General features: G+C 49.2%; 1 protein-coding gene across 1 annotated transcript in view; it reads right to left on the bottom strand.

Moving 5' to 3' along the window:
* Window positions 1-604: 604 nt before the first annotated feature.
* Window positions 605-18,039, bottom strand: part of LOC143936188 (protein spire homolog 1-like) — a 58,367-nt gene continuing 40,932 nt past the window's right edge. Inside the window, exons 10-16 of the mRNA XM_077460580.1 lie at window positions 17,855-17,936; window positions 16,020-16,213; window positions 15,775-15,897; window positions 11,397-11,458; window positions 9,861-9,888; window positions 2,837-2,955; window positions 605-1,571 (exon numbers count right to left, since the gene is read on the bottom strand). Of these exons, the coding sequence (XP_077316706.1) occupies window positions 1,358-1,571; window positions 2,837-2,955; window positions 9,861-9,888; window positions 11,397-11,458; window positions 15,775-15,897; window positions 16,020-16,213; window positions 17,855-17,936 (822 nt within the window). The 3' untranslated portion in view covers window positions 605-1,357. The remainder of the gene's footprint in view (window positions 1,572-2,836; window positions 2,956-9,860; window positions 9,889-11,396; window positions 11,459-15,774; window positions 15,898-16,019; window positions 16,214-17,854; window positions 17,937-18,039) is intronic.

The following is an 18,039-nucleotide window of genomic DNA, read 5'->3' as shown; positions in this document are numbered from 1 at the left end:
CAGGCGCACCCCCCCAGAGGGGCACACGGCAGGCGCACCCCCCCAGAGGGGCACACGGCAGGCGCACCCCCCCAGAGGGGCACACGGGAGGCCCCGTTTATACTGATTAGCTGCGGATGGACACAAAGATCAGCTGATCATGGAGACCAGAGGCTCTTTACCTAGATTGGAGCTGCGGTGTGTCAGATTGATCACGGCTTATGCAGCTGGACATCATATGATGCCCAATAAGGATAACTGAACCACTTCCCGGCCATCATTCTGCTATAGGCCAGGAGGGAAGTGGTTAAAGGCCAAGTTCACCTTTTTTCACTTTTTCTAAATTCCAGCTCCGCTTGTGCAAAAATAAAATCACTTTCCATTTATTCTACACACTTTCCTCTCTCCATGGCTGTTTAAAACCCCCCCCCCCCCGTCTTTTAGGACAGCCACAAAGTGAGACCTTTTGGCTGTCCTGAAAGACTACTGGAAAAGAGGTTAATGGCACGAGTAACTAATTATCCATTGAGCCTCATTTCCTGGACAGACTTTAGGTCATACAGGAAGGAGTTGACCAGCTGAGGGTAGATGCATGGCGCGCGCCAATGAGATTCAGAAAAAAAACTCCATAATAATTTTGCACTTTATTGGTAAATTTGACAGAATATACATTCTCCTCTCAAACATTAAGCACAAGGCCATAATAAAATCATTCATACTTCAAGAAATAAGGCCGTAAAACACATGTAGTGAGAGGGAGGGTGGAACAAGGTCTCCGGGACAAGAGACCAGTAGGTCTATCAAATCCATGTTGGTGTCTGGTGAATCAATATCATTGATTTAAATGAAGGTGTAGCAGTTTCCAAGTGCATCATTTCGAAAAAAAACATGCAAGAATATAGGTTTAAAATAATAAAATATTTACAATTTCTTAAATATTGTGACATTTAGAACCATGAAATAGATTTAGAATTATACAATTATAATTTTATGCACATTCCATTAGATATTCAGTGTTATAATAGTGGTCAAAAATTTGAAGGCATTACCCAATTTATTTTTTTGGTTTTACCTTTAACAAAAAAAAAAGGTTAAAAACCCTCTCCCCACCAGGGGCGTGTTCGAAAAATCAAAACTAAAAATGTGTTTTTGGGCAAATCTCAAAGTAAACAAGACAATTTTATTAAGACAGGCCTAGTCATAAGACAGGACACACAAATACATATAAAAAAAAAACCTTTACCAAGGACATGTCACCTTGGTCTCATCAAGTCCGATGACCTCCAAGAATTTCAGAAGGTTGGAAGGTTTGAAGTTGGCTCCCGATGAAGTCAACCGGTTTTGTAAAGGCAGTCTACGTTACCACCTTACGAAAGGTTTATTGTCTTAAGAATGGTGTCGCAGATACAGACATGCTACGCGTCTTGAAGCTTCCTCCGGGGATTTCGCAGCTCCGATTCCTTTTGATTACATCCAAAATGTACTCTTGACACTTAAGACATATGGTCATTGAAGTCCAGTTGTACATTATCCATTTGCGAAAGGCAAAGTCACCCGATGTGTTTTTGGGATGAAACATAACCAGTGGAACGCTAGAAAGGTCAAAAAAAGGTAAAAAGTAGATTTTAAAACCCATCAATAAAAGTCATTATCTTTAAACATGTTAAAGTAGAAGTAAACTCCCCTATCGTGTTCAGCCAAGGAAGCTGCCATCTTTGCCCCTGTTTAATCTTCAACGGTCCTGCACATGTGATTCGTTATGACACCAGCCATTGGATGGTTTGATAGTTTGGCTGAGAGCAATGGGCAGTTAGCATTCTCGGCATGCCTTTTTTTAACCGTTTAAATCCATGGGTTTACTTCCACTTTAAAGACATTTCCAGATCAATTTGCATCTTCAAATGTGTAAAGGGGAACTTTTGGCACAGCAGGGAGGAATAGGTTAAATAGTCCACTAAAATGACCCTTCGTGCAGGGTTCTCCCAACTACAGCCCGATGTGGGCCTTTGCTATCCTTTATCTGGTCGATGCGGCACTATTCCTCCCACTCATACCAGTGATGGGAACTACTCTCACTGACACCATTGATGGGGAACTATTCCTTTCACTGACACCAATGGACTATTCCATCCCACTGGCATCATTAACGAGGGGCAATTCCTCCAATAAAATGTTAAAGTCCTTAGTGCAGGGTTCTCTAAACTACAGCCCGATATGGCCCTTTGCTAGTCTTTACCGGGCCGATACGGCACCACTCCCCCCACCGATGCGGCACCACTATTCCTCCCCTGATACCAGTGATGGGATCTTCTCTCACCAACACCATTGATTGGGAACTATTCCTTTCACTGACACCAATGGACTATTCCTCCCACTGGCATTGACGAGGGGCAATTCCTCCCACTGGCACCAATAGTGAGGGGCAATTCCTTTAAGTGATATCAACAGGTACTATTCTTCCCACTGACAGCGAATTTCTACTCCCATTGGTCACTGTTCCGGCCCCTCTTAAGTCTGAGGGGCAGTAAACTGACCCTTTGTTTCAAAAGTTTGGAGACCCCTGATGTAGACTACAAGCCCATACGGGCTTTGTTGTCTGAATAAGCCTAGATCCAATGACCTGAGCACAAAGAAAAAACTAAGACTGTACTGTTATATACTTTTGGCCAGTTCAAGACTGACAAGCCCTATGTCCACTCAGAATGGCAGGTTTAAAAATTTCTATTAGCCTCCCTTTAACTAGCCAGAGGCCATCGGCTGACAAGAATCAAAGGGTAGGCAAGATATTGGGCACAGCTAGTGAGGGCTCCAGAGATTTTTCCAGGCCTGTAAGTTACACTCAATGACTAAACCTCACCTTGAGTTGTTCCAATGGAGCAAGTCCTTTGTTCGAGTAAGATCACTCTCCTGCGTGAGAACCTGAGCTTTGAAGAAGCTGACCGGTAAGTTCATGCACTTTTGGTGGGGCATCAACATCTGCAAAAAATAGAAAGTTTGAAAAGACTCCTCAAAGGAATCATTAAAAATTTAATTCAAATTTCTTTAAACTGTTGATGTTCTATAGAAGCATTACATGGCTGAGATGACCTGACCAATTAAAACTAGAACTCCTCTCGACAGTGGGGTCTGAGAATTAATTAGAAGGGAGTCTGGTAGAGGGACGCCGATGACACCATTTGAAATTGTAATGTGGGCCCTACGGGGATAAGAATACAGTATGCCAATGTAATAGTAGAGATCTGGAACTGACAAGGGTTAAGCAAAGCTCTGAATGGGCACACGTACTCAAGTATGGCTTGCTCAGACGCACGAAGAGTGGCTTTATCTGACTGCAAGGGAAATAAAACCCTTAGTAGTTGATAAAAGCATTTGTTAATTTGCAGCCAAAGGTTGGAGGTTGCCTTGGGTCAACCTCAGACCAAAAACCCATTTTAAAGCTTTAATCAGTTTAACATTCCTTCCTTGCAACAGACCCAACTTTAAAAATGATCTATGGAGGACCTGGTTAAAGTCTACTTAAATTCCAGTAGAAAAGCATGGACAAAGCAATTTGGCCATACTTCAGTTCACAGGGGCACAGCAGAAAGCCGGAGCCAGTTGCTCCATCTCCTGTCCGGTGCTCCAGTAAGCAGTGGTGGAGCAGAGTAGAATGATTACTGAACAGACTGAGAAATGAGCGATCAGCAGTCATTTTATCGCTCAGTTCAGTGTTGAAGTCCACATGGGACAGTTGTAGCCAGGGGTTTATCTACCACGAGGCAAACTAGGTGTTTGCCAGGGGTAGTGCTGCCCCCCCAGGCAGAAGGACACTAGTGAGGACTGCAGAGAACAAGGGCAGACTGGGCTGCCAATATGATGCCCCAAAAAAGTGGTGCTGCTTTACCGACAGTATTGATCCCAGCTGGCCAAGACCCGTAGCATGCTCCACCTTCACTGCTGGCTGTACTTCCCACTGGCTGCTAGGGCTGCGGTGCAAGGTGTTTAGCAACCAGTGACATGTCCCCACCCCTTTAAGAGGCCAAGGCCCCAGCATTCAAAGCAAAGGGAGTCAATTTCCTCCTCTGAACATGGTGCTCTAGCTCCACCCACCTCAATCTTCTCTGGCGGCATGCCCTGCTCAGAGGGAAGGGAAAGGGGACTGTAGGACTCCCTGCATCATGAGGGAGCCATGCATTGCAGAGACCCTTACAAAGGGGAGAGGTTCATGATGTGGTGGTAATCTCACTTTTGGGGAATGTGACCCCTAAAAGTGAAGGACTACAGGTCCCAGCATGAGCCCCTGAGAGCTGATGGGAGCCCCTCAACTATTGGACTACAAATCCCAGCATGAACACAAGAGGTCACATCCTTAGATCACAGATTCATGCTGGGACTTAGTCATGGGCGTCCGCAGGTAGGGGCAAGGGGGGGTCAAGTGCCCCCCCCTGGAATCAGGGATCCAGGGCCGGACTGGCCTACCGGGATATTTCCCGGTAGGCCGCCTGGCCTTGGGGCCGCTTTTGGTTGCGGCTACATTGCTCCGCTCTCTCCTCCTATATGGATCACACAGTGCGGGCTGGCAGTGGCTGTGTGTTCGGCCGCCGTGATGTAACACAGCCCCGCCCCCCCAGACCTGCTCGTGTAATAGACAAAGCTTTGATTCTATCTACTATCATACGAGCAGGTCTGGGGAGGGGGCGGGGCTGTGTTACATCACGGCGACCGAACACACAGCCACTGCCAGCCCGCACTGTGTGATCCATAGGAGGAGATGTCGCCTGTGCAGCCCGCTCTGTGTGCCTGGATAGGAGGATCGCCGTGGGGCTGCATATAGAGGAAATTATCTTTCTATATTCCTCCATGCAGCTGCCGAATGCTTGCAGATGTGAGAGGAAGAGAATCAAGTATTCAGCGGCTGCATGGAGGAATATAGAAAGATAATTTCCTCTATATGCAGCCCCCCCCCTCGATCCTCCTATCCTACTTATTTTTTCTGCCCCCCCCTTCACCTTGTGCTCCCTGCCCCCCAGTGCTCTCCCCTCAGTGCTCTCCCCTCAGTGCTCTTCCCCCAGTGCTCTTCCTCAGTGCTCTTCCCCCCAGTGCTTTTACCCCCCCCCCAGTGCTTTTACCCCCCCCCCCCCCAGTGCTTTTACCCCCCCCCCCAGTGCTTTTACCCCCCCAGTGCTCTTCCCCCAGTTCTCTCCCCTCAGTGCTCTCCCCCCAGTGCTTTTACCCCCCCAGTGCTCTCCCCTCAGTGCTCTCCCCCTCTCTCTCCAGTGCTCTCTCCTCAGTGCTCTTCCCCCAGTGCTCTCCCCACCAATGCTCTTACCCCCTCAGTGCTCTCCCCCTCTCTCCCCAGTGCTCTCTCCTCAGTGCTCTTCCCCCAGTGCTCTCCCCACCAATGCTCTTACCCCCTCAGTGCTCTTCCCCCAGTGCTCTTCCCCCTCAATGCTCTTCCCCCCTCTCTCCCACAGTGCTCCCCCCCAGTGCGCTCTCCCCCCCGTGCGCTCTCCCCCCCAGTGCGCTCTCCCCCCCCAGTGCTCTCTCCCCCCCAGTGCTTCTCCCACCAGAGTGCTCTTCCCCCTCAGTTCTCTCCCCCTCTCAGTGCTCTCCCCCGTTCTTTCTCACCCCCAGTACTCCAGCTCTCCCCATCACTCTCCAGCCCCCACCCCAGTGCTCTCCAGCCCCCCATTCTCCCCACCCCTGTTCTTTATGGCCCCATGGTGCTCTCAAGCCGCACCCATCGCTCTCCTGCGCCCCCCCCCCCCCTCCGTGCTCTCCACCCCTGTTCTTTTTGGCTACCCCCTTTACTCTCAACTCCCCCCTGCATTTTGCCCCCACCCATGTGCTCTCCAACCCTGCCAGTGCTCTCCACCCCCATAGTGCTCTCCAGTCCCCCATTCTTTCCACCCCTGTTCTGTTCTTTCTTGCCTGCACTGGGGCTCTCAAGCTCCCCCCCATTGCTCTCCACTCCCCCCGCTCTTTGTACCCCCCAGTACTCTCCAGCCCCCGTGCTCTCCAACCCTGTTTTTCTGCCCCCCAGTGCTCTTCGCCACCCCACACTCTTAGCCCCACCCAGTGCTCTCAGCCTACCATGCTCTCTGTGTTCTTTTTGGCCCCCCCCAGTGCTCTCAAGTTCCCCCCCAGAGCTCCCCGCTTCCCCCTGCTCTTGCCCCCACCCATGTGTTCTCCAACCCCGCCAGTACTCTCTGCTCCACCTTCTGTCCAGCTCCCACCCAGTGCTCTCCACTTCCCCAGGACCAGAGGATAGGCTGACTGGGGCCAGAAAATGAGGACGGCTGAAGGTGCAGGTGGCCAGGGCCCACTCCATCTCACAGCAAACAGATCCTCTGGAAGGAGCACCATCCCCATCCAAAACAAGAACAGACCCTGCCTGCTGCTGACCGTCATGGATATCCTGCTGGCATGCAAGGTACCGTACCGAACATCAACAACACACCACACCTTCCCATAGACAGGGACTACAGACTGGGACATGGGGCACAGGAGGGGCTGCATTCATGGGCATAGTGAGGTTGCATTCATGGGCACAGTGAGACTGCATTCACGGCAGAGTAAAGCTGCATTTGATGGGCACAGTGAGGCTGCATTAGTGGGCACAATGAGGCTGCAATGGTGGGCACAGTGAAGCCTCATTTGTGGGCACAGTGAGACAACATTCACGGGCAGAGTAAAGGTGCATTTGGTGGGAAAAATGAGGCTGCCTTGATGGGCACTGGTGAGGCTGCATTGAGCTCTTGCATCAAGTCTGCAGTCTTTGACCATCTCCTGTATCATGTCTGCAGTCTCTGAGGGATTCTGGAGAGGAGTCAAGAGTGGGAGTGCCGCCAGGATGGGGGTCATGGGAGAAGTCAAACTTGTGTGGACTGTGGACAGGAGACTATAGGATAAAACCAGAGCCACCAAGCTGGAGCCGACTGACTGAGCCCTGCACAGTGCACCTGAGAGGAGGTCAGTGACCGCACCGCCAGGCCAGTCTGAAGGGGGGGGGTGACTGATGTAAGGGGGGAGTTAATACGATAATGTAAGGGGGCACTGATATAAAGGGTTTCCCCCTTATATTAGTAACCCCCCCCCCCTTACCTTAATGTATTTCTGCGGAAGGTGGTCCCCCCCATGTTCTGAGTTCCCCCCAGGATGATTGACCACTTACCACTTTTAGGGGAATTTGTATATATATATATATATATATATATATATATATATATATATATATATATATATATATATATATATATATATATATATATATATATATATATAAAAGCCCTGTGGGATGTCATATCTATATATAATACACTCTTTATCAAATGTGCTTTAAAATGTATGGTTTTTGCTTTCATGAACAAGGAAATAATGACGTTATGCTGTGGGGCTGGTATGAATTTTTTTCCAGGGCTGGTTTTTATTCCCAGTCCGGCCCTGCAGGGATCAGATCTTAAATTCAACACAGTTCCATCGTTATCGGCTAGCGCTACAGGAAAAAGAACGAGGAGTGTGCTGGGCAGAAGCCAGAGAGAGAAAGACTGAGCCACTGCCAGGATACAGACATGCTACACTACTGACCGGAGGGATCACTGCTGTAGTTTTGCTGGGTCTGATAAGAGGGCCTGTTTGCCATTATCCATTACTTATCCTAGGGATTGTACTACGTCTGCAGTCTCTGAGCATGATAATGTGATAAAGACATTGCCGAAAAATGGCGGCGCATAGGTGACCCTAAAATTATGCCCCCCCCTGAAAAAAGTTCTGCGGACACCCATGGACTTAGTCCTTCACTTTGGGGGGGGGGGTCACATCCCATCCTTAGATTTCAGGGTTCATGCTGGGACCCTTCCAAAAGTGAAGGGCTGCACTCATCCTCTTAATGTACTAAGAGGTGGAGCCTAAAGTGTAAGGGGGGCATTTACAGGTATAAGCGTGGCTTTTAAACAGGAAGGGGTGGGGCATCAGATTTTAATCTTGCCTAGGGCACAAAACCAAAATACACCACTGGCTGTAGCATCAGAGTCAGTATGAACATTTTATAAACCCTTCTTTCTAAAGGAAAGTTTTTTTTTTTTTACTTTAAAGAGTTCGCGTAGCTGACTTATTAGGACACATACCTGTCCTGGAATCCAGAAATGTCATCACCCCAACTGATGTTTTGCTTGCGGCTTCACAGTCGTTTCCCTACTGTGCTTGAGCAAAGCATGCTGCGTTTTCTGAATGGCCCCTCTGTGGGGTAAGAAGTAGGGGCCAAACTTACGACTGATCGCGCTGTGGTACGATCTCCCAAAAGTGGATGTAGCAAAGTCCCGAGGCCCTGAGACCTAATGCTGACCTCTAGAGTTAGGGACAGCTCACATTCTTCAGTGTAGAGTGGGTAACAAGGCATGGTGGGTGCCAGCCACTTTGCATTTAGAGCTTTATCTCTTAAACAGAATTGTAGGAGTGAGGGTCAGGGCCAGGACACCCTTAGATATATGCAATGTTAATTGGCAGGCTTCTATAGGTAGGCAGCTATACAGGTGAAGGCCTGCAGCCAGACAACTTCTGTATAGGAAGGAACGATGTCTGCTATGGCAACAATCTTGTAGCTGTTACTAACGGTAAAGGTATTCAACTATCTGCAACACAAACCATTCTCTTTACCCCATGCTCACTGTCTTCACTCAACAAGCTCCCCTCCCAATCTCTCACTAGACTTCAGATCCACTAGCCACTGGATCCCCTGAGCTCTCACTTTAGCACTCTGTATCTTCAAGTGTCACACGCATTTTCCTGATGGGTCCCTGGTTTGGCACTCACTCAAGCTTCACCCCTGATGACACATTAAGTCCCTGGCTTGGCACTTCACATCCATCAACTCTGTCCTGCTGGCTCTTTGACTTGGCACTTTCTGATGCTTTCCCTCATCACCATCCCTGGCTGGTGAGAAGTCTGCTCTGGTACTGTCCTCAGCTTACGCCATGGTCTCAGGTAGCAAGGTGGATGGTCCCTTGCAGCTTCCCCTCTACCTCCAACCACGGCTGGTTCCCTGGCTGGAATCGCTACTTCTGGTTGGACTACAAGCCTGCAGTGCCAACCCTACACTACTTCTGGATAGGCTCTCAGATAGCCTAGCAACCAGATGTCTGATAGGCCTTAGGTTTCTGGCCTAGCAGCCCGGAAAAATAGGGCACATGTTCACCCAGACAGCCGTCCAGGTGGCACAGAACCCCGATCACCAGACTCCACCCAAACAGGTTGTCCCAGCAGGGCCAAGGGACCCAAGAAAAACCTTGTCCATTGGTTGAGATACCCCATTCATTCATAATCTGTCCTTGCAATGCCCTTGTCTTTTCTAATGTCACCAGATACCCGGCCATCTAGTGACAGAAGAGAGAAGTGCAGCAATTCCAGAATTAGGGTGAAATCAATTGACCCATCAATTGGCCAAGGCAGCTATCACTTGGCAAACAAATTTGATAGCAACCCTGCCTAAACATCAGGGTGCTACATCGGGATAGGTTCTTGTAAAAAACAGTTAGCCGCTCCCCCATAAGGTGCCAAATGTGGCACTAGAGGGGGGAGTCAGATAAGCGGAGCTTCCACTTTTGGGTGGAACTCCGCTTCAATGCATTAGGGTAACAACCTGCAACACTTGCTGCTCCTTTTCCCCTTCTATACTTACATGAGTCCTCCCTCAATCCAGTGCTGTGCCCATCTGAAGCAGCTGTGCCAAATCAAGACGAGGGATTGGGGACACGGACACAGTCTGGCTTGGAGCGTACTTGCACAGGTGCCCTGTACCGAGATCAAACTGGGCTCATGAACATTCTTGTTTTCAAATATCCTTAAGTCTAAAAGTGAAAGCATTACAAGGAACCAACTCCACCCCGATTCCCAGAAGTATTTACCTCCACACGGCATTCCGGGCAAATAGTCCTGCAAAATAAACGAAAAAGATTGCAGCATATTTCTAAGGATTGAACACAGACCATTAAGCCAGATAAAGCACAGCCAGGCCTGAAAACCTTAAAGCATGTCGTGGTCTAGGGCAAGATCAGAAATCTTGCTGCTCTAATGTATTCAAGATTTTAGTGCAATCGTTTCCAAACTGTGGCCCTTGGCTTGCCTTTATCTGGCTGGTGGGCCACCATCCTTCCCACCGGGCCCCCTCCTATGGCGGGGGCACCATCCTTCCCACCGGCCCCCCCCCCTATGGCGGGGGCACCATCCTTCCCACCGGGCCCCCCCCTATGGCGGGGGCACCATCCTTCCCACTGGGCCCCCCCCTATGGCGGGGGCACCATCCTTCCCACTGGGCCCCCCCCTATGGCGGGGGCACCATCCTTCCCACTGGGCCCCCCTATGGCAGGGGCACCATCCTTTCCCACTGGGCCCCCCCTATGGCGGGGGCACCATCCTTTCCCACTGGGCCCCCCTATGGCGGGGGCACCATCCTTTCCCACTGGGCCCCCCTATGGGGGGGGCACCATCCTTTCCCACTGGGCCCCCCTATGGCGGGGGCACCATCCTTTCCCACTGGGCCCCCCTATGGCGGGGGCACCATCCTTTCCCACTGGGCGCCCCCATGGCAGGGGCACCATCCTTTCCCACTGGGCGCCCCCATGGCAGGGGCACCATCCTTCCCACTGGGCGCCCCCATGGCAGGGGCACCATCCTTCCCACTGGGCGCCCCTATGGCAGGGGCACCATCCTTCCCCACTGGGGCCCCTATGGCGGGGGCACCATCCTTCCCACTGGGGCCCCTATGGCGGGGGCACCATCCTTCCCACTGGGGCCCCTATGGCGGGGGCACCATCCTTCCCACTGGGGCCCCTATGGCGGGGGCACCATCCTTCCCACTGGGGCCCCTATGGCGGGGGCACCATCCTTCCCACCGGCTCCTATGGTGGGGCACCATTCTTCCCACTGGCAGCAATGAGGTACTTTTCCTTACACCGACACCAATAATGGGACGCTATTCCACCAACTGATACCAACAGCCGCCCACCTAAAGTCTGAAGGATGGTAAACTGGCCCTTTGTTTAGAAAGTTTGAAGACCCCTGTTCTAGCGCAAAAACCTGATAGCAGTCTGCTGCAATCCCCTTCACCACCACACTGGGAGCTCACTACGCTGCCGCTTCCATTGTCCAGTCACAGGCTGGGAGTGTAATCTTGACCATACTGTGTAGTGGTGAAGGGGGGGGTCAGGGCCTGGATTTGTTTTATGGCAGAGGTATCTGGCATGCAAACAGGCTACAGAGAAAGTTTTGACAGTTGAAGCGGATCACATACGCATTTCAACTACATAGCGAGTCGTCAGTTGCATAGATTTAGTTAAATCTGGCTCAGTCTCCGAATAGGTAGACAACTGGACTACGTTTCCATTCCAGAAATTGCAATTTATCACGTCAAAAGGAATATCTCTGGAACAGGGCAACCTTACCTTTCACAGAATTTGCAGAGGACCTGCCTGCACAAAAGCCTCTTGCGACAACTTGAACAAGCCTGCCAGGCAGAAAATGGTGTTCAGTTTAACAAAAATTTTTTACAGCATTTAATGCAATTACATCTGAGTGTTTATGTTGCATTTTCTGTGATTGCATAAGGCGCCATATCTGCTTATACAGTATTTATACTCCATACCAATGCACTAGAACCGCCCTTCATAAAATAAAAATGAACCCAGCAGCTGGAAACCATCTGCCAGCCTTAGACGGTTCAACTGTTCAAACCGGTGTTTACAGGCATAAATTATCCTCAGAAGAGTATTACCCAAACAATTCCATGTCCAATAAAGCTTATATACAGTCATGAGCAAAAATATTGGCACCCCTGCATTTCTGTCAGTGCATCACAATTTCAAATGTTTCATTTCATCGTTGGTAAGGTTGAATAAAGACACCAGTCCATCCAGGTCAACCTGAGTGTCTACAATTATCCCTATCCCTGTACATTTTCTGTCCCTGCCGTCAAGGAGCCAACAATCCAAGGTCCCCACTCATACTAGGGCCAATTTTGGACAGAAGCCAATTAACCTACCTGTATGTCTTTGGATTGTGGGAGGAAACCGGAGTACCCGGTGGAAACCCACGCAGGCACAGGGAGAACATGCAAACTCCAGGCAGGTAGTGTCGTGGTTGGGATCGGAACCAGCAACCCTTCTTACCGCTAGGCGAGAATGCTAACCGCTACACCACTGTGCTGCCCTAGGCATTCTGTTTTTCGTTTGTATTGGTAGGACAAAAAAAGTAGAGAAACAAAAAGGCCAAATCTGACATTCCACACAAAACTCCAAAAATGTGATTGACAAAATTGGCACCCTCAATATTTAGTAGCAGATCCTTAGGAAAAAACTAAAATTGCTTCCTGTAACCAGTGAGTTTCTTACATCACTCTACTGGAGTTTTGGGCCACTCTTTCACCAACTGCTCCAGGTCTCAGGTCGGAAGGGTTCCAAAACTCCAAAAATGGACTGGACAAAATTGACACCCTCAAATATTTGGTAGCACACCCCTTTGAAAAAAATCAATTGCTTCCTGTAACCATGAATGCGTTTCTTGCACCTCTCCTGGAATGTTGGCGCACTCTTTCGCCAACTGCTCCAGGTCTCTCAGATTGGAAGGGTCCTTTTCACCCAACTGCGGTTTGAGATCGCTCCACAGGTGCTCTACGGGATTAAGAGCTCTGGCCAGCCTAGTAATTTCCAGCGCTTTGTCTTAAACCATTTCTGGGTGCTTTTGGTCATTGTCCTTCTGCAAGACCCATCTTTTCTGTAACAAGGACCTACATTGCCCCCCAGAATTCTTTGGTGGCATTTAGATTTCATAAAGGCCATGCACACCGTCATGACATCCAGTGCTTGAAGCAGCCCCAAAACACCAGTGAACCTCCACCATGTGTGACTGTAGGGACCAGGGGTGGACTGACAACTCATGGGGCCCCCCGGGCAATGGGAGATTATGGGGCCCCCAGGCAAATCAGATTATGGGGCCACACAGTAGAAACAAACACACTCACACAGTATGCACAGACCTGTTTCTATTGGCTGAGAAGGTACTGGAGAGGTGGAGCAGCTATAATCTCAGGATTTTTAGACCAAAATGATGTCGGTAAGGGACATTTCAGAGACAGAGATAAAAAATAAACACATTTTTACATACTGTCCCTGGTTTTACTGAGGCTGGCAACCTTGATGGGGCCCCCTAGTGGCATGGGGCCCTCGGGCAGTGCCCAAGTGGCCCAATGGTCAGTCCAGCCCCTGGTAGGGACTAGATTCCTTTAAAGGCCTGATTTTTTTCTGAAAACAGTAGAATTACAGCCTTTACCAAAAAGCTGTAATTTTGTTTAGGGCCGGTTCACACTGCGGGCGATGCGAGGCGACACCGACTTGCCTCGCCGCGACCTGCCGCGACCTCAGCGGCGATTTGCAAATGACTTCTGTATAGAAGTCAATGCAAGTCGCCCCGAGGTCGCCCAAAAGCAGTACAGGAACCTTTTTTCCGGTTTCATTGTACAGAACGGGGGCGACTTGTCAGATTGCGGCGAGGCAAGTCGTGTCGCCTCGCATCGCCCGCAGTGTGAACCGGCCCTTAGTCTGTCCACAGCACATTCTCCCGAAAGGCTTTTGGCTTCCTCAAACTTTGGCAAACTCCAATCTGGCTTTAAGTTTGTGTCAGCAGTGGGGTCCTCCTGGTTCTCCTACCATAGTCTTCATTCAGATGGTGACAGTGAGCAGTTTTACCCAGTGCCTGAAGGGCTTCTTTAATTTGTCTCGAGGTTCCTTATCCACCAGTCAAACAATCCTTAGTTGCAATCTGAAAATTTTGGCTTTCATCCACGTAGATTAGCTACAGTTCCATGGGCTGTAAACTTCTTGACAATGTTGCGCACAGTGGTCACAGGAACATCCGGATCTCTGGAGATGGACTTGAAAACTTGATTGTTTATTCTGTTCCACAATTTGTCACAAATCAATTCTTTGCTGCTCTCTTCTCCATGCGGCACACAGGCACAATAGAAAGGTTGAGTAAATTTCTCATTTTAACTGGTTACTGATGTGATATCTAAATGGTCAGCACCCTGCTAACTGATACAGGTGAGTTTAATGACAAATTACAGGAGCCTCACAAACTTGGAATGCCATTTCTTATAATTTTGAGACTTTGCCAAAAATATTTTTGGAGTTTGGCGCAGAATGTGTAAAGATTTGCCTTTTCGTTTCTCCACTTTGTGCCAACCGATACAAAAAGAACATGAGAACACTTAAAACATTTGTATTTGCAACAATTTTCTGGGCAAAGTGGTGCATTATCTGACAAATGGGTGCCAATATTTTTGGCCATGGCTGCATGCAAGCTCAAAATGTGTCTCACTTGGATTCCTTTTACTTATTGTGTATGGTGATGTCTCAGTTTGCAAGCCGAGACCCGCTCTCTAACAGGTGATCAATTTGAAAGCTACTTTGGAAACTAAAGCCGGCCATGGACTGTTTGACTCAGCCGGTACAGCAGGAACCAGCCAAGATTTTATCATGTATGGGCAGGCTAAATTTCCCCATGTTGATCAGCCTTCAATTGCAAGCGGCTGTTATAGCCTCTAGCAATCACTTCTCTCCCCCCCCCCCCCCGGGGAGAACACAATGGCTCGTGGGAGGTATTCCCAACAACATGGTCTGTGTTTATAGGGGAAATGGAGTTTCCCTCCTGCAAACCCATGGTTGCAGGAAAGAAATTCACTTATGGCCAACCTAAGGCTCCATTCACACTTGAGCGACTCCAAAGTCATGCAAATTTGGAGTGCAACTTTGGATGGACTTGACTAAAGCCCCATACACTATTAGATTTTCTGTAGATTTGTCTTTAGATTTACCAAAAAACATATAATATGAGGTCAAACCTTAAGTTTCAATTTGTATACAATCAGGCAGGCCCTTGCACTACAATCTGAAGAAAAGCTTAGTGTGTATGGGGCTTTAGATGCGTCCCTCATGCACTGGTCAATGGTGCAACAGTGGGTCCAACTTCGCAGATGGACAAGTCGCGCCCATGTAAAGTTGCACCCCAAGGCTGCATGACTTGAGTCATTCAAGTGTGCATGGGAGCCTTAGGTTGGCCATAGATGGAGCGAATTTGTCCTGCAACCATGGGTTAAAATTGAAGGCTATGGCCCTCGAGTTGCATGAAAGTCGGACCAAAGTAGTGCATGAAGTCACTGCGACCAAGTCGCACAAGTGAGAATGGGGTGCAAAGGTTCAGAGATTTCAAATTTGTCACCTGAAGTGGAATCGGCTTGCAAATGGAGACTCCACCGTACAAGTCAAATGAATCAAAGCGAGAGGCATTTTGAGCTAGCATATATGCACTTTATTAGACATTGGATTGTTTGGGCAACGTTTACTTCTGAGGATAATTTTTCCAGTAAGGGCTGGTTTTGAACAGTATGCATATACAGTGTTAAATGCTGTGAATTTATTGTACTTTACTGTTCTTTAGTCATGGCTCCAATAGCTTCCAGTGATCAAAGATATCGTGCTAAAGCAAGATGCCAATGAGAAGCAGATGGAAGCTGCCAATCCATAGCCCAAGAATCAAATTACGCTTTTGATTCCACAAAACATTCTATTCGCACCAACATTTTCAGGACATGCTTTCAGGGTATACCACTTCTAGGGTTCAAGCAGTACCTTAAATGGGGTAACACCCCAAATGGTTTGCCCTGCAAATTGACAATGGACAGTACTCAACTGTTGTAAATGCACCAATATGGATATTCATGGTATTCATACTTGAAAACCATGCACGGCCCTTAATCCTTGCCCTTACCTTTTGCCTCAGAACATCTCTACTAGACCGAAAGACTGACACCTCAGTTTTTACCATCATTCGACGAAGAGGAGCCAGCTCCAGGACCGTTGGAGGTAGACTAACCCTTGGAGAATCCCAAGCCTGAAACGAGTATAAAAAGTCAGTGCAATTTCTAGAATTTCCCCAAAAATGTACACTGGAATCATATGCAAGTCATCTATAAATCAGAGCACTTGTATGTTTAAACACCAATTGCTTGATACCTGATCATCCTGTACTCCTAGTAAGCCTTCAAAGGAGCTTGACCGCTTGTGACCAAAAGACAGCTTCTTCTGGATGGATGAAGAAAGCAGTTTGTCATGAGTTGATTCACTGGTTTGGCGGTCCGCTTGGGATGAGCCACAGTTCATTCGGAGGTCCACTTGTGATGAAGTCCACACAGGCAGGAAGGAGAGCTCTTAAAAATATGAAGACTGATTTACAAACTACGTAAATGTAATTTAATGCATTAAATTACAGAGTGTAAGCTGCCGTTTTTCGCCTTCTCTTCAAAAGTATAAAAAAAAAGGTCACCAAACCCAGATAGATCAGACTTCGTCCCCCCCAGGCACAGCCCTCCTGGATTTCAGTGACAGGATCTGGAGGACATTCCTCAGGAACACAGGGAAATGTATCCTAAAGCAGCCAGATTCAAGTCTACTAAGTGAAAGGAACCCCCGAAATGGCACAGAGGGCCATCCCAGGAGTCTGAGCTGAGGCAGGGTGCTGGAGGTGTCCTTTGGGCCACTCTCCAGAACTCTGACAGCTCTTCTGGGAGTAGGGCCCGACGCAAGTAGGGGGCCCCATGAGAGGCTCCTGTTAATCTATAGAAAATGATGACTGGGGTGGGTTGGTGAGGACAGATGGGGAGTAGAAGACAGCAGTGACACCAAGGTGTCACCTCCTCCATCGCCCAGCTTACGAGAGAAGATATTGGGTCACTGCTTCTGCTAATAAGGGGACACCGGCTTTAACCATAGGGGGGATCATATTCTGATAATCGGGGCTCAGACTATGCGAATGGGGCAACAGACAAGGGGGCTCTGTGTTGGGCTGGAGGTGACTGGGACAGAAGGTGAACTCATACTACCTTCAGGAGTACAAGGAGCTGAATTTTAGCTGGTGTTCTCTAGGAGCGGGGAGTATATAGAGGGGGTCCGGTACATAGGAGCGGGGAGTATATAGAGGGGGTCCTGTACGTAGGAGCGGGGAGTATATAGAGGGGGTCCGGTACGTAGGAGCGGGGAGTATATAGAGGGGGTCCGGTACGTAGGAGCGGGGAGTATATAGAGGGGGTCCGGTACGTAGGAGCGGGGAGTATATAGAGGGGGTCCGGTACGTAGGAGCGGGGAGTATATAGAGGGGGTCCGGTACGTAGGAGCGGGGAGTATATAGAGGGGGTCCGGTACGTAGGAGCGGGGAGTATATAGAGGGGGTCCGGTACGTAGGAGCGGGGAGTATATAGAGGGGGTCCGGTACGTAGGAGCGGGGAGTATATAGAGGGGGTCCGGTACGTAGGAGCGGGGAGTATATAGAGGGGGTCCGGTACGTAGGAGCGGGGAGTATATAGAGGGGGTCCGGTACGTAGGAGCGGGGAGTATATAGAGGGGGTCCGGTACGTAGGAGCGGGGAGTATATAGAGGGGGTCCGGTACGTAGGAGCGGGGAGTATATAGAGGGGGTCCGGTACGTAGGAGCGGGGAGTATATAGAGGGGGTCCGGTACGTAGGAGCGGGGAGTATATAGAGGGGGTCCGGTATGTAGGAGCGGGGAGTATATAGAGGGGGTCCGGTATGTAGGAGCGGGGAGTATATAGAGGGGGTCCGGTATGTAGGAGCGGAGGGGGCGGGGAGTATAGAGGGTGCCCCCATGAGTCATGAGCCGTCAGTCAGGCCCTGCAGAGTATTTGGCATGGGTAAACCGCTGGACCAATGCTGGTCAAAACAGGCCTATAAGGAGAGTACAAGTGTTAGGTTTTCATTGCTTGCAGCATAGGAAAATGAATTTGGGGTACAGAATGAGGAAGGCTGGAGGGCAGCATGGAATCTGACACTGCTCACCTGTGCTACTGGACGTTAGGTCAGATAACTTTTGTTCTGATGAGGATTCCTGGCTAAATTCTGTGTTCCAGCTTATCCTTCCCTATAAATAACAAGACAGGATAGATTACACATTGTACTAACATCCTAATGTCAATAAATCACATTTACCACTAAGCAACTGCATCATTGAACAGACAATATGG

Source organism: Lithobates pipiens, unplaced genomic scaffold, assembly GCF_037356315.1.
Source record: "Lithobates pipiens isolate NorthernLeopardFrog02 unplaced genomic scaffold, aLitPip1_a1.2 Scaffold_28, whole genome shotgun sequence".
Classification (NCBI taxonomy): domain Eukaryota; kingdom Metazoa; phylum Chordata; class Amphibia; order Anura; family Ranidae; genus Lithobates; species Lithobates pipiens.
This window is presented reverse-complemented; position numbering and strand designations above follow the sequence as displayed.